The sequence below is a fragment of the Sturnira hondurensis genome, unplaced genomic scaffold (genome assembly GCF_014824575.4).
Source record: "Sturnira hondurensis isolate 20B ecotype Veracruz unplaced genomic scaffold, ASM1482457v3 Scaffold0019958, whole genome shotgun sequence".
In the NCBI taxonomy this organism is placed as follows: domain Eukaryota; kingdom Metazoa; phylum Chordata; class Mammalia; order Chiroptera; family Phyllostomidae; genus Sturnira; species Sturnira hondurensis.
Window position 1 is genome coordinate 153,846 of NW_028092589.1, and position 15,547 is coordinate 169,392.

General features: G+C 46.5%; 1 protein-coding gene and 1 long non-coding RNA gene across 4 annotated transcripts in view; one reads left to right on the plus strand and one right to left on the minus strand.

Annotated features, from left to right (window-relative positions):
- Nucleotides 1-15,547, plus strand: part of LOC118974895 (uncharacterized) — a 121,089-nt gene that overhangs the window by 66,208 nt on the left and 39,334 nt on the right. The window lies entirely within an intron of this gene.
- Nucleotides 1,806-8,450, minus strand: LOC118974894 (histone-lysine N-methyltransferase PRDM9-like). 3 transcript variants are annotated; one of them, XM_037028464.1, is made up of 7 exons: nucleotides 7,993-8,450; nucleotides 7,281-7,382; nucleotides 6,810-7,081; nucleotides 6,328-6,395; nucleotides 4,999-5,192; nucleotides 2,182-2,656; nucleotides 1,806-1,845 (listed from the first exon to the last, which is right to left on the minus strand). In XM_037028464.1, the coding sequence occupies exons 2-6, from the start codon at nucleotides 7,363-7,365 to the stop codon at nucleotides 2,190-2,192; spliced, it is 1,086 nt and encodes a 361-aa protein (XP_036884359.1). In that variant the 5' UTR covers nucleotides 7,366-7,382; nucleotides 7,993-8,450; the 3' UTR covers nucleotides 1,806-1,845; nucleotides 2,182-2,189. The 3 variants fall into 3 exon arrangements, with proteins under 3 accessions (XP_036884359.1, XP_036884357.1, XP_036884360.1); XM_037028462.1 differs by lacking the exon at nucleotides 1,806-1,845 and having other exon boundaries at nucleotides 1,875-2,656; XM_037028465.1 differs by lacking the exon at nucleotides 1,806-1,845 and having other exon boundaries at nucleotides 1,875-2,653; nucleotides 7,993-8,449.

A 15,547-nucleotide genomic window follows, 5' to 3' on the forward strand; every position in this document is an offset into this window, starting at 1 on the left:
CAACCAGCCAGGGCTCCATCTTCTAGGCCTTGAGATGAAGTTTCAAAGCCTTTCTATCCCGGATGGTGGAAATACCTACAATTTCAACGTGTTCAGCATTGTGATGCCAGAACATCTGGCAATGCAATTGGACCAGGCTCAGGACTGCTGAGTCAGTGGGTGAGACATGTCTTCCTCGTCCTCCCTGCCTTGGCTCACCATCTACCCTAACACACCAGTGCAGGCAGGTGCTGTTCCCTATCAGTTCTCAGCAAGGGGTGGACTAGGGTTTTGTTTCACAGGTCACTCTCAGTAGCACCTGCCTGTGTTGAAGAGGCTCTGAGGGTGCACAGGCTAAGCGAGAAGGTGGTAATGTGGAGGGAGGCATATCCGCCACCTTAGGCCTCCTTCTCAGGGCAGCTGAGTCTATGTGGGGAAAGCAGTGGTGTCTGCTCAAATTCTGAATTCCCCTGCAGACTCCTACCCTGTCCTTATCTTCCTTTGTCCAGCACTAAAGACTGAGAGGACATGGGCATTGAAGGCTGTTCAGCAGGGCTTGGGATCTTCAGCAACCCTCTTGCCAGGTTCTGTCTGTGCTGACTCCAGTTTGAATGTGAAACCCAAAAGCTGAAGCTCCCATTTCCACTGTACAGACTAAGAAGCAGGCAGAGAGAAGTTGAGAATCTTGCCTTAGGTCACACAGCTGGAGAAGAAAGAGCTGAGACTCACACCCACTATGGACTGATGTGGAATCTGTATGCTGTGCACCAGGAAATGCTGACCCTGAATAGGCAGCAAGGAGAGTGAGGAAGACCAAGTGCCCAGACTGAGCAGCTCACGTCCATGCACAAGCATTCATCTCTCCCTGCTGTTCACCTCTGAGGCTCCAGAGGTTGTAGGAAACTAGGAAAAGAGCCAAGAGAAGCCAAGGAAGGAGAGGAGGGAGCTGATTAGGAGAAAAGGCCCCACTTCCCAGGAGTCCAGGAAATTCCCTTTCCTGGTCTGTCTCAAATCCTCTGGCCAGGAACCAAATTAGACTGACTCCAGACTTAGGCATTTATAGGAGTTGAATTTCTGTGGCCAAGAGTGTGAGTTCTTTGTGGTTCTTTCCAAACTCTGCTTTCAGCGATGGAGGAATGAGGAATGTGGGCTACATATTTCTTTGGAGACAAAACTCTTTCAAACCAGACATCCGAAAACCATGAAAGAGATTGGTGCTGATATCCCATTATCACTCATGGAACTGTTTGTCCATTTCATCTCTTGCAATGAAACTGGAGGGTTTGTTTAATGAGTTACTTCTGTACTAATTACAATCTTGGGGAGAGTAAGGTTCTATAGACTTGTCATGGCTACTTACATGTGGTTTAATGGTAATGATTCCTTCACTTCACCTGCAAACATACGGCTTCTCCCCAGAATGTGTCCCCTGGTGTCTGAGGAGATGTGACTGCTGTGTAAAGGCTCGCCCACACTCCCTGCAAACATAGGGCTTCTCCCCAGAGTGTCTCCTCTGGTGTGTGATGAGATGTGACTTCTGTATAAAGCCTCGCCCACACTCCCTGCAGACATAGGGCTTCTCCCCTGAGTGTGTCCTCTGGTGTGCAATAAGAACTGACTTCCAGGCAAAGCCTCGCCCACACTCCCTGCAGACATAGGGCTTCTCCCCTGAGTGTGTCCTCTGGTATGCAATAAGAACTGACTTCCAGGCAAAGCCTCGCCCACACTCCCTGCAAACATAGGGCTTCTCCCCTGAGTGTGTCTTCTGGTGTGTGATGAGATGTGACTGCTGTGTAAAGCCTCGCCCACACTCCCTGCAAACATAGGGCTTCTCTCCTGAGTGTGTCCTCTGGTGTGTGATGAGATGTGACTTCTGTATAAAGCCTCGTCCACACTCCCTGCAGACATAGGGCTTCTCCCCTGAGTGTATCCTCTGGTGTGTGATGAGAACTGACTTCCAGGTAAAGCCTTGCCCACATTCCCTGCACATGTGGGGCTTCTCCCCTGAGTGTGTCCCCTGATGTCTGAGGAGATGTGACTGCTGTGTAAAGGCTCGCCAGCACTCACTGCACACAAAGGGCTTCTCTCCCGAATGTGTCCTCTGGTGTGCAGTAAGAACTGACTGATGTACAAAGCCTCGCCCGCACTCCCTGCAGACATAGGGCTTCTCCCCTGAGTGTGTCCTTTGGCCTCTGATGAGATGTGACCCATCATTGAAGCCTTGCGAACACCCTCCATGCTCGATTGTTACAATTCTTGACATTTCTACTTTCACAAAGAACTTGCCTGCACCCTCTGGACTCTCTTCCTGGCCTCCATGGGGCTGGCTCTTCCTCCATCATTCTCTCATACTCACTAGAGCTACTCATTCCTTCTTTGGAAGGTTGGAAAAAGGATCTTGAGATTCTCCTCTGACTGATCCTTTTAAGCAAAGGTTTGGACCTTTCTTTGACCTCTTGACCTTCAGCTTTATCATTCCAGGTGTGCGTACTAGTATGTTGCTGCTGCTGATTCTGATCCTCTGGACAGGGTTCCTCTGCTTGGAGGTGTTTTCTTGCAGATGTTCCCTGGAGAATCTGAGAGGGATGACTGAATTTCACGTGTTGGCTGAGGAATTTCTGAGTGGAGAAGGCCAGAGAGCAGGAGGGACATGGGTGCACCTCTGGCTTTGGTTCTGCTGAAAGAGAAAGGTTTGGTCAGGGAGATGTTGATGAGCAACTGGGCCCTACGATTAGGCTCCCAGTAAGACCTGCGCCACGAGCCATTCTTACTGTGGTGACAATACAAGCTCTGTCTCCCACAAAGTGTCCATTCACCGTCTATTTTCCTTTTCATTTTTGTGCAGTGCCTCTTCTTCAGAAATCCAGAAAGCCCACATCAAGGGTCTTTTCTAATATTGCCCAGACTCGGGACTTTTGGGAGCATGAGAGGCCATTTTACTCCCTGTGTGGATCAAACTTGCAGTGACCTCTCCCATATGTAGGTATCTTCTAAATCATGTTAAAGAGGAAAACCACAGGCCCCAACTAGGAAATTATTCTCTCTGGTTTCCAAAACAGTAAAATAAGATGTCCCTCCTGCCCTTGCTCATGTGGCTCAGTGGTTTCAGTGCCAGCCCTGCAAGGGGTTACAGGTTTGATTCCCAGTCAGGGCACATACCTGGGTTGTGGGCCTAGTCCCCAGCAGGGAGCATGTGAGAGGGAACCACACATTGATGTTTCCCCCTCTCCCTGCTAAAATAAATAAATAAAAAATATCTTTAAAAAAAAAAGTCCTTCCTCAGTCCTCACAACAGATATTTATGCTTCATTTCATTCAGCGTTAGTCCATTTCAAATACACTGAGAAGTCCTGTTTCAAAAAATTTCTCCAACTGCTTTGTATACGCCTGACTNCCCAGCAGGGAGCATGTGAGAGGGAACCACACATTGATGTTTCCCCCTCTCCCTGCTAAAATAAATAAATAAAAAATATCTTTAAAAAAAAAAGTCCTTCCTCAGTCCTCACAACAGATATTTATGCTTCATTTCATTCAGCGTTAGTCCATTTCAAATACACTGAGAAGTCCTGTTTCAAAAAATTTCTCCAACCGCTTTGTATATGCCTGACTCCTGTTCCTCTCTGGCTTATTCCACCACGCGCTCTCCCTTGGAGATGAAGTAATCTCTGAGGGGATTCCCCACTGGAGTTTACTTTCTAAAAATTAACAGAGCATAATCAGAACAGAGAACACACCATGCTACAGCTGACTGCACACTTTCACTCCACATAGTCCCCCGTATCTCAACTCAGATCATTGACACTGCATTTCTGGTCTGCTAAGCATCTGTCTGAACTCTGTTCTTATCCTCTATGCTGAGACAAGACCTGAGTGACCCTCAGCCAATTCAACGCCGCACCTCTTTTCTTCCCTGCACTAGCTGCTCCCTCTGCCTGGGATCCTTTGCCCCCAGGTCATTTTGTAAATGATATCTCCTGAGAGCCCTTCCCAGACCACCTGCCACACCACCTCCCCTCACACTGATCCCTTAGGCACTTGTCCTGGATTAGTTTTCTCCAAAGTATTCATTGCTGTGTAGTATAATGCACATGCAAGCACGTGTGCCTGGGTTTCCCTCCTTCACCCGTCAGTTCCTCAAGAGCAGTGATTCTCATCCTCATGTTAATCTGTATTTCCAGGTCCCAGGATGCTGTGTGCCAGAGTAAGATCTCACATAATTCACTGAAATGATGAACGAATGCACTGGTGGGTTGGGTATTGTCTGAAAACTGAAAGGTTACAAGTTTGATTCCCAGTCAGGGCACATGCTAGGGCTGTGGGCCAGTTGGGTGTGTGCCAGCGACAACCAATTGTTTCTCTTGTACACTGCCTTTTTTCCTCCTTGCTTTCCTCGTTCTGTAAAAATAACTAAAATTTTGTTTAAAAAGATTTGAATTATGTATTTATTTTCAGAAAAGGGGGAAAGGAAGGAGGGAGAGGCAGAGAAATATCAATGTGTGGTTCACTCTTACACGCCCCCTACTGGGGATCTGGCCCAAAGCCCAGGCATGTGCTCCCAACTGAGAATCCAACTGGCAACCCTTTGGTTCACAGGCCAGTGCTCAATCCTCTGAGTCGAACCAGGCAGGGCAAACTCTTTAAAAAATGATGAATGCCTATAAACAAAAATGTTTTATTTAGAAGTATGGAGGAAAATTAAGAAGAGACAGCTATAAAAGTGTCAGAAAAACTGCCTTGGTGAGAGAGCTGGTTAGTGCTAGAAAACTTTTTTTTTGCCCCTCAATCTTTCAGTACTATATGCAGTTGTATATTTTGCTCATGAAGTATTTTGAAAATACAAAATACAAAAATTTTGCCTAAGAGTCAAAGGCATATGAATAAATTGTGAATTTCTGAAGCATGTGATTTGAAACTTTACTGACTTTAGACTGGATTTTATTCTACTCAAGAGTTGGGTCATGAATATTTCTATGGAGAATTCTCTCTTTTCTTTCTGTTTTGAAGAACAGTGGTGCCCACCTCTCCCAGCTGTGAGCTCTCTCTTCCACTTGCTGTCCCACTTGCTGCCCAGTTCCTGGCCATACTCGTCCCCGCACCAGACCAGCAGCTCACAGCCTCGTCTGATGACCCGGCAGGTTCGGTAGAAAATCTGCCCGTGGTATTGAAAGACCACCAGGTTCTGCTCTTCATCATCCCGGGCACAGTTCACATACCTGGGATTGAGGGAGAGGAAGGAAAAGAAAATCACAGTGATGAGTTCCCACTACCTGTTACATCCATGTCCAGGTCCTCCACTGATTCTTAAGGCCCTCAGGCTCTGATGTTGCCCAGTGCCCCCAGTGCTCTCCGGGAACCTTCTGTTCAGTGTCTAAAAGCATCTGTCAGTGTGTCATGTGAATTCCTACCTCTAATTCCTGCTGGCAGTGTTCATCCTGCCTAACACCATTTTCTAAAACCCAGTTCTACACTTAACCTCCACCATGACTGGCCATAATATCCAGTGATCTCTGGCTTCTCCAAGCTCTCAATTAAGTTGTCTCACACCAGAGAACCTGGTGCTTGATCTAGGGCTCTGCTTCTGAATTAGCTCACTAGTTATGCAGTACTCAGCCCACGTCTGTTTTCTCGTGAGAGGCCTTTCTCCAACCCCACTACACTTTATGTAGGATACCATTCACTTGCCTGCCCAAGGTTACCACAGAAAATTGGAGGTCTTTTTGTTGTTAGAATAAAACAGAACAATAGTAGTTGATTCACATTCTGTGAACCCTGGTCAAAGACAGCCCCTCTCAGGAAAGGGCCCATGACCGTTCCTCTGCAGGCCTCAGAGCACAGCTCTAGTTAGAAGGAGGCTGGGATGGTTTGCTGCCCTCACAGGTTTAGGCCACCACTGATTTGTACTATCTTGACACTGTGCACTTCTTGGAAATAATAGTTAAATGCTTCTAAAAGCAATTGTTTTGTCTGTCTGTGAGAAGTCCTCCATAAGGACATGGGTTGTGTGATCTGTTCAAGTAATGTATTCCTTCACCTAAACTGGATTACAGTTAAGTGCTTAATTAATGTTCATTTGATAAATGGAAGCGTAATCCAGTGTCCCTGGTGAATCTAGGCTCTTCAAGGTCCTTTCCAGCACCCACATTGTGTCCAGTAGAGAGCTTTATATTTTGAGGACATATGTTATACTTTTTTCTAAATGTCCCCTGAAATGAAAGAACATTGTATGGAGAAAAAGAGGGAAACAAGGATTAAGGGAGATCACTGAGAGAGGCATGATGAGAGGGACAGATATATGGGCTTGTGGGGGATGAGTGTCCCCTCCGTTACCCAGAGACCTGTTGACCTCACCTCATCCAGTTGGCCCAGGATCTGTCCTTCCCATCCACATACGCATAGCAGTTTCTCCCTTTGGTGATCTGGGTTTCAGAAAAGAAGTTAAAGACCTTTTACTTTTTTTTGTGGGGAGGTAATAGTAAGAAGAATTATTTTACTCTATTGTCATCAAAGCTCTTTCTGCCTGCATGGGGATTCAAGCGCCAGTTGTGACACGTGATATTTTTCTTACTCATCACCTACACACCTGAGTCTACCTGTCCAATCAGAGCAGGAGCCCCACAAGGGAGGAGCCACTCCTTTGTGTCTGCACCACTTTGTTCCCACTTACTCTCTGATCCTTGAACAGGAGCTCTGTGTCCATGTAAAGTCCAGTCAGTACACAGAGCTGACCACATTGTCCCCTCCATGTCTAGCACATAAGAGGTGAGGTCCTTCCAGGCCTCAGAAGGAATGTGGGAAGCCAGAGGACAGGGGAAGAGGTAAATAGTTCTCACCAGCCAGGAGTATCTGCTCTTGGCTGCCTCTTCATCTTCTGTGATGTGTCCTTCATAAGGGCCAAAGTGCAGACCCACAGGCAAATCAGCTGCTTCATTCCATACTCCAACCCCAGCCTCAGGGATGTCCGATGGGCCGATTCTCAACCCAGGGGGCAGGGTGAGGGCTGAGCGGTGGGGATGCCCCTTGTCCACTGTATTGTCCTTTACAAATGTAGGGGGCCCATGCACAGCACAGCTGTCAATGAAGAAGTTCTGACACTTCTCACAATCTGGAGGCGAGAACAACAGGGATTGGGAAAGGTGTAGCACATGTTCCTGGACACAAAGAGCTTCAGAGGGAGTCGGGCACTCACATCACTGAGACTCAATCCTGTACTCCAGGTCACTAGAGGAAGAGAACGATGTGGGGACCAAAGGACTAAATGAAATTATTGTATTGTAATATACTACTTAGTGAGGGTCACTTACAAAGGTAGTCATCGTCCTGGGGCTCGGTGACCTCTTGGTACACATGGCCCTTTCTTTCTTGTAGGTTGTACATCTTCACATCCATTTCCTTTCTCTTGAGTTCTAAGTTGGAGAGAAGGCCAGGTAAACGAGGCTGGTGTGGTGTGGAGTGTTAGCTCCCATTTTATCATATAACAGACAATCTCCTCTCATCAAACGATCACCTGTCTTTTTGCATACTCTGGTATTTTACTTCATTAACTATTGGTTCAGAAGATGAATACCCCATACTAACTACAGATGTTTGATTCAATTTTAGTTTCTAGATCTTCCCATTACCAGGTTTAATTTGCCAACCTGTAATCATTCATAAAATATTTATTGAGCGCACATTATGTAGTAGGCATTGAGTAAAGGCCTAGGCACACACCACCAGTAAAGTGTGGTTGCTATTATCACAGATGGATGTATTGGACAAGTTGCATGTGTCACCTGTTTTAAATTCAATTTAATGTTTTCAAACAACATATGGGTGAAGTATCTTTACTTTACACATTAGTATGCAGGAGCTCAGAGAATTTATAGGATTTGCCCCTTTAAAGGTCCAGTGGTAACTTCAGCCTCAGCTTAAATCCAGGCCCATCCAAAGTCTGCCCCATGTACCTAGGTCATACTTAGCAGCCCTTCTACAGGACTTAGAGGAACTAAAGTTTCCAAATTATTTTTTTCTTACCCGATTTTTGTCTAGTGTGCTTTCCAAAGGCACATGCTTCTCCAGGAGGGGCACTGGTTTCTGGGCAGGCTGTGACTCACTTGCAGTCATCAAATTTGCTGTTCCTAACAATTCTTTCAAACTGTCTTCATTGCTTAATGGCACTGTGGATGTTGCCTTCAATATAAGAGTCACATATTAAAAGATAACATGTATTTAATTTTTTAAGGCCTATAATATATTTTACATGCATGTCTTTAAAACTTCAACCCTTGCAAATACCTCAGGAGTATGAATATTAGAGGGGATAGGGCCAATGTGGGTAATAAATCCAAGATTAGAACCCATGCCTTATGGCTTTTCTTTCAACTGTCTCTATAATATTGAGAGTGAAGGACACTGGGAAGAGAATAAATAGTTGGCAGAAACATATCTAGACAATAAATAAAATTTTCAATACCTTGGAAAGACTATTTGTACTTAGATTAACTGGTTCCCACCAATTGTTTGAATAAGGCTGTTACCAGTAGCTAGTTGTCTTCAGTGTCCATATCTATAACATGCCAATTTTAATATTATAGTGAATATGTAATTAAATAATGTCCAATAAAGTATTCTGTGAATTATGTAATACAACATGAATGTGCTATTAATTTACCCCTCAGCTCTCTCCATATTTCAATCCCACAGAAATTACCTTCAGCATTCATTGATCATCTTCTAATTTATTTTGTAATTGTGAAATCATTCATTCAGCAAACATTCGGGGGCCCTCAGGAGCCCTGATCTGGGCCTGTGACCTCTGACATGTCTCAGGTATGGACCAACCTCTCAAAGAGCTCACAACACAGAGCAGGCAGGCTGAACAAATGATTCTAAACAGGATGAGAGTGGCCTCACTAGAACTCAGAGAAAGAAGCTGTTACTTCACCCTATAAAAAAGGGGATTTGAAATCAGTTCCAGAGGGATGAGTTTCTGTTGAAGAGTATGTAAGCTATATAAAGTCCTGAAGTCATTTTATTATTTGTTATTCCTCAATCATGAAACCTGAAGCTCCTCAGGGGTGGGAGATGCTCTTTATTATAAAGTGCGAGGCTGTGATCCTGGACATTTTACATTTTTCTTCATCTGGGACCATCCACTGTACAAACTGCCTACACATTGTACACTTTCCTTAGTCAGAAGGTCTTAGTGCATTTTTCGCTTCAGCATAGCAGAGAAGAACTTTGGTTGAAATCATCAGTCAGATGAATGATGTAATGACATATGGGTAAGACAATGTAAACTTCAGAAAACTATGAGCATTTATTTTTCTAATTTAAAAAAATATTTTATTTATTTATTTTTTAGAGAGAGGGGAAGGGAAGGAGAAAGAGTGGGAGAGAAACATCAATGTGTGGTTGCCTCTCTTGTGTCCCCCAATGGGGACACAGCCCGGAACCCAGGCATGTGCCCTGACTGGGAACCGAACCAGTGACCCTTTGCTTCACAGGCCCGTGCTCAATCCACTGAGCCACATCAGCTAGGGCTATTTTTCTAATTTTAAAAAAATATTTGGTTTATTTTCTTGGGAGAGAGGAAGGGAAGGAGAAAGAGAGGGAGAGAAACATTGATGTGAGAAACACTGGTCACTTGCCTCTCTCAAGTACCCCAACCAGGAACCTGGCCCACAACCCAAGGATGTGCCCTGACCAGAAATCAAACCGGTGATCTTCTGCTTTGCAGGATGACAGAGTCATGGTGGCTAGGGTCAAACTCTGAAAGTTTTTATGAGTGTGTAAGTGGTTTAGAAAAGCAACTAGGGGTTACACTGCACTACCACTGATACTGGAACCTTAGACATATAGTCAAACATTTCTGTATCTCTGAAAGCTCACTTTCCTCATAAGTGGTGACAGTTATAGTACATACCTCATCAGGTTGTTGTAATGTTTACATGAGTTTATTCACGTTGAATTCTTAAAGTCGGAAACACTGTGAGAATGAAACAAACGGTAGTTACTATTGTTGTTGTAGTTATTAACTGTTAGGATGATGATGAGGCCTGGCTGATGTGGCTCAGTGCATTGAGCACTGGCCTGCAGACTGAGAGGTCAGCAGTTCCATTCCCGGTCAGGGCACATGCCTGGGCACAAGCCAGACCAGGCCCCCCAGTTGGGGTGTGCAAGAGGCAAGCTATTCATGTTTGTCTCACACATGTTTCTCTCCCTCACCTTCTCCATCCTTTCCTCTCTCTCTAAACAAATTGATAAGTAAAATCTTTTAGAGAGGACAATGTGTTGAAGAGACCAGGAAAGGAAGGCAGCAGTTCCTAGGACACTTTCTGCATTTTCCTACTCTTACCTGCCTTTCTATCCATGAGGAAAGTTTTCTTGTCAACAGGATGTGGGAAATACTCACCTTGTTTACTCTGTTCCCTTCTGAAGGCCACCCAAGAAGGTCTGACTAAAACATGATGAGAGATTGGTGTTTTGTTTGGTAAATGTTTCCAAAATGTAAAGATTATCATTAGGGACACAGAATTGTGAATGAGAGTAGTCCAAGAACAATCCCAGGATGACTGGAAAATGTTTTCTGAGGTATCATTAAGGCCTAGGCTTCTATTGGGGCCATGAGAATGATAAAATAAAATAGACAAAGTATCATCAAAGCTTCACCCTATGTTCATAAAGCATCTATTACATTTATTAAAAAATAATTTGGCTTCTCCTGCAAAAAATGTAATAAAAGTAACTGCACAGAAACTCAAGTCTTCAACACAACCCTTTCTCCGTCCTGTTTTCTTCATTCCAACTGGCCTCGCTGGGCCAAGGGCACCAACCCTCTGGCCTCCTTTCTCTGGTGCCCCCCCCACTGTGCACAGTACTCACCTCGCTGCCGCGGAGTCCATTCTTCATCAGAGTCCTCAGGGAAGCCTCCAGAAGCCTGCGGTGGGGACACGGGAAAACAGGTCGTGGGGCCCTGAGACCCGGAAAGAGACAAAGCCTTGTCCTGAAAGCACGGAGCCTGGAGGAGGAACGAGCCGCAGGAAGCCCGTGGGACTGGCTCCATTGAGGTGGGGGAGTACGAGTGCCGTGAGCGCTGCTGCACCGTCAGTACCAGCCCTGCTCTAAGGCGAGGGAGCGAATTCCCTCAGATCTGTGGCCACGCAGGACGGAGCTGCAGGCGGAGGGAGCCGCCCGAGCCGGGGCCAGCCCGGCAGCCCGGCGGGTTCCCCAGGCCCCTGGGCCCAGCGCCTGCGCACTCGCTCCCTGGGCCGCGGAGTCCCTCTTCACGTTCCCGAACGGCCTTTCTCCCCGTCGGCAGGGAGCCCTGGGAGGGGACCGAGGAGGGGGCGGGGCTGCCTAGGGCGGGGCCGCGCTGCCCGACAGCTTCTGAGGGGCCCCATCGTCCCGACGGGCCTGTGGGGGCGCCAGGAAACGCGCTTGTCCCGGGAAGGGCGCGGAGGCGCACCCGGGGATCCGGAGAGGCCCGCACGGGACGCAGGCGCGGTCCCCGGCCGACCGCCGTCTCTCGGGCCGACAGGCTCGGGGTCCCTGAGGACTCGATCCCGCGGCTTCCGGGCTGAGGACGCTGAGGCCTGGGGGGAGGGGAGGGTCAGACCCCGGCGGCGGAGGAGACTCGGGGCCTCTCATCGAGGGGCTTCCGGGTCCCCACACGGAGTTCGTTTCCAGGACGACGGCATTTAGCGTCTCTGAGTTTGGGGAGACTTGGTCTTTCCGGGCGAGCTGCAGGTTGGGGTGCCCCGAGCTGAGGGGAACTGGGGTTTCGGGCTGTTTGGGGTCTAAGCGTGGGGGTCCTCCGGGTTGGCGCACGTGGGCCCCTCGATGCTGAAGGGATTCGGGGCCCCTCAGGATGAGGGCATCCGGGGTCTCTCAGGCTGGACTTTGAAGGTCTCGGGCTAAGGGTTCCACGTGGCAAGGCTCCCCGCTTACCGGTCAGTTCCCGGGGTCCTTGCAGCGCCGCCCACTTCAATGGAGCATCTTCTCCGAGCTCCTGGGCTTCCCGCCCTCGGAAAGACTGAGGGCGCCGGGAGCGAATTCATACGTGGATAGCCATGTGGGAGCAACCCGCCAATCAGTGCTGTGATCCCAGGGCCCTGTCCACCAATGAGCGGTCAGAGGAAGCTGAAAGGGCGGGGCAGGAGGTGGAGCCCCCTGGGTTTCGGATTGGCTGACGGAAGACCCGTCTCTCCCCACCGGGATTGGCTATTCTGGGTCCCCCTAGCGCTTGCCGCACAGCCTGCAGCGAGGACCGGTTTGGCAATTGCCGTGCCTCATTTGCCTGGGGATGGTGAGGGACCCGCCCCGCAGGAGCTGGGAGCCCCAAGCTGCTGGGACCTTAGGGTGGACGTGGCCCTCCTGACAAAGTGTCTTTGTTACACCAGAAAGTAGTCGGGATCCCCAACTTTCCTCTAGGCCCATCTGTGCCCTCCCTTATCAAATCCACTTTCAGCAAACGCTGCATAGACAGTGAGACTGTGCGAAACTGTGGTCATGACTGCGTTGCATTCCGTGGAAACTTAAGTCAGTAAATTCTGACCACGCAAGTCATGGACACATAATAAGTCCCAGAGGGCTCAAATATTTAAATACAACAAATGACATAATGAGTACTGGAAAACACACCAGGAGAATTTCACATCTCAAAGAAGTGGCGTTATAAGTAATATGTATGTTTAACTCTGGTATAAAAACATTTCAGGAGTAAGAAGACAAGATAAAACCATACAAAACTAAATAAATTTACTGGGAAAATGTACAAATATTTTGCATTAAAATAACACATTAAATTTGTGTAGGGTAGGAGTCCACAGAGCAGGATCTGTTTTTCGCTGCCACTGGCTTTCATGGGATAAAAAGTGGGAAGAGTGTTTTTGGTTCATACCTCGGCTGAGCACATAAATATAACTTGATTCCCATGGACTGGAAATGAGCCAGCTAACTGTAATTATTACTGTGAAACTATATGAAGGGAAACCTCACTAATGTGGAACTGGGGCTCAGTGGGTGTTCTGTCACATAGCACCACCCAGGATCAATTACAGGAAAAATTGTCTGTTGCAGGCCCCAATATATAGATGGCACCATGTGCTCCCAGGATAAACTTGACTCCCCAGCAACTCAGCCAGAGAGAAACCATCGTCACCCAGAACTGAGGATTTTCTGCACTGCACTTTCATTTGAAATGACCCCTCCCAACTTCTTCTTTTTTTCCCTAAAAAATAATGTTCCTCTCCTTTACTTGTAGAGCTTGCCTATGACTTTTGCTACAGCTTGCTTGCCCTAAGTTGCATTTGTTTTTACTATTTCTGAATGAACCCCTTATCTGTTGTTAAATTAACTGACTGCTATATTTTTAAGGTCAACATAGTTTGGTGGCCCCTATGGGGGTCCAGAGGACTCCTGAGATCTCTGAGGCTGATGAGCAAGCAGGTGCATTGTCCTTGCTCTGAATGACTAGGGGAAGGGTCCTTTGGTGCAGACTCTATGGTGATCAATTTGAGGATAGTCATCCAGAAATAACATCCTCATACCTTCTGATGCAGAGATTCCACTTTTCAAAAATTTCCCCTAGTAGCCCTGGCCTGGTAGCTCAGTTGGTTAGAGTGTCCTGCCTATATGCCAAGGTGGTCAGTTCATTCTCCAGTCAGGGCACATTCAAGAAGCACCCGATGAGCCCTGGCTGGTGTAGCTTGGTGGATTGAGCGCGGGCCTGTGAACCACACGATCGTGGTTCGATTCCCAGTCAGGGCACATGCTTGGGTTGCAGGCCAGTTCCCGGCAGGGGACTCATGAGAAGCAACCATACATTGATATTTCTCTCCTTCTCTCCTTTCCTTCCCCTCTAAAGATAAATAAATAAAATCTTAAAAAAAGAAGCAACTGATGAATGGATATATAAGTGGAACAACTCTCTCTTTTTCAAATAATAAATGAAATTAAAAGAAAAGCATAAAAAATTCCCCCCAGTTATGCTTCCATGTGTATGAAAGGAAGTATGTTTAAAATATTGTATCCAACACTTATATAATGACAGATATAGTTTTAAAAAGTTTTCAGTAGAAGAGAATTTGTTAAATTATGGTTTGATCACACTGTGAAGTATTATAGAATGTTGAAAATGGGTGAGGATACTTGGTATTTCATTAAAGAAATGAAACCTAGTAAGGTGCTTCTAATGGATTTTAACAGAGAATAGTTTCTACGTAATGTTGTCATGTGAGAAAAGCATCCTGCAAAACAAACTGTCTTTAAAAAAAACCCAGCCCTGGTTGGTGTAGCTCAGTGGATTGAGCGCAGGCCTGCAAACCAAGAGGTTGCTGGTTCGATTCCCAGTTGGGGCGCATGCCTGGGTTGTGGGCCAGGTTCCCAGTGGTGGACGAGTGGGAGGCAACCCCACATTGATGTTTCTCTCCCTCTCTTTCTCCCTCCCTTCCCCTCTCTCTAAAAATAAATAAATAAAATCTTAAAAAAAACAACAACAACCCAGGCAGAGGTCATGCTGGGAAGAGACACAGGGACTATTCACCGGGATCAGGGCCCAGGCAACATGGAGGGGAAAACTTGCTTTTCCTTCATGTCATTTGTAGTATTTTGTCATTTGTTTTCTACTTTACTTAAACCTATGTATAATTATTTTTTGTAGATAAAAGAATGGATGAGAAGTAGTTGGTTATATATGTGTGCATTTAAAAATGACTCAGCAAAAATTCTGAACATCTTCATTACATCCAGTGGCCCATGCTGCCTTCTTTATCTGAATAGCACCTTGACCACCCAAAATGTCCAATTTGCACCCAAAAGTCTATTCCAGCAGGAACATTTCGACAGTGCAAAATACACTGTCACACAGTTACTGTTTGTTTGAGAGATGCAAACCATTTATTACAAAAACAATGAATTTAATATTCAAGTAGTGGCCTATATTAAATTCAATGAATTTAATACTCAAGGTCATTTACAGAAATGAATTAAGAATATTACAAACCCCGACTAGTGTGGTTCAGCTTCTGTGTCTGGCGTCTGGCAACTAGGGTTCCTTGTCCAGCTCCAACTCTGGGGTCTGGCCGTGGAGTCTTGGTTATGGATCTGGGTCCTGTCTCTGAGGTCTGTGTCCTGGGTTTGAATCTATTTGGCTATGGGTACCAGATCTGGGTTCTCTTTGGGTGTGGCTTTGGGGTCTCTGGGTTTGTGTGTGGGGTCCCTGTACATGTCTATAAATTTATAGTCATTGGCTCCAAGTCAATGTTAAGAGGTATTCCAAGGTTGGGGTGTGTTGAACAAGGAAACTTCAGGGCAAATATCTCAGTTTTAATATAGAATGGCCACGAGTACAGAATGGTTGTTAAGAAGCTTAGTATTGTCACCGGTAAATTATGAAGCAGCACATTGTGTATCAACTCAATAGTGCTACTTCTTAGTTATGTAGCATCAGGGCTGTGAGGAGGCCCTGGAGTGAGGCAGCCCTGGGGCAGACTCCCTCTCCTGCTGAGCTGCTTAGGGCTTCTCTGCTCATCTACATGACTTCTGGTCTAGACCTTCATTTCCTCTTTGCTGGGCTGTATTTGCATAT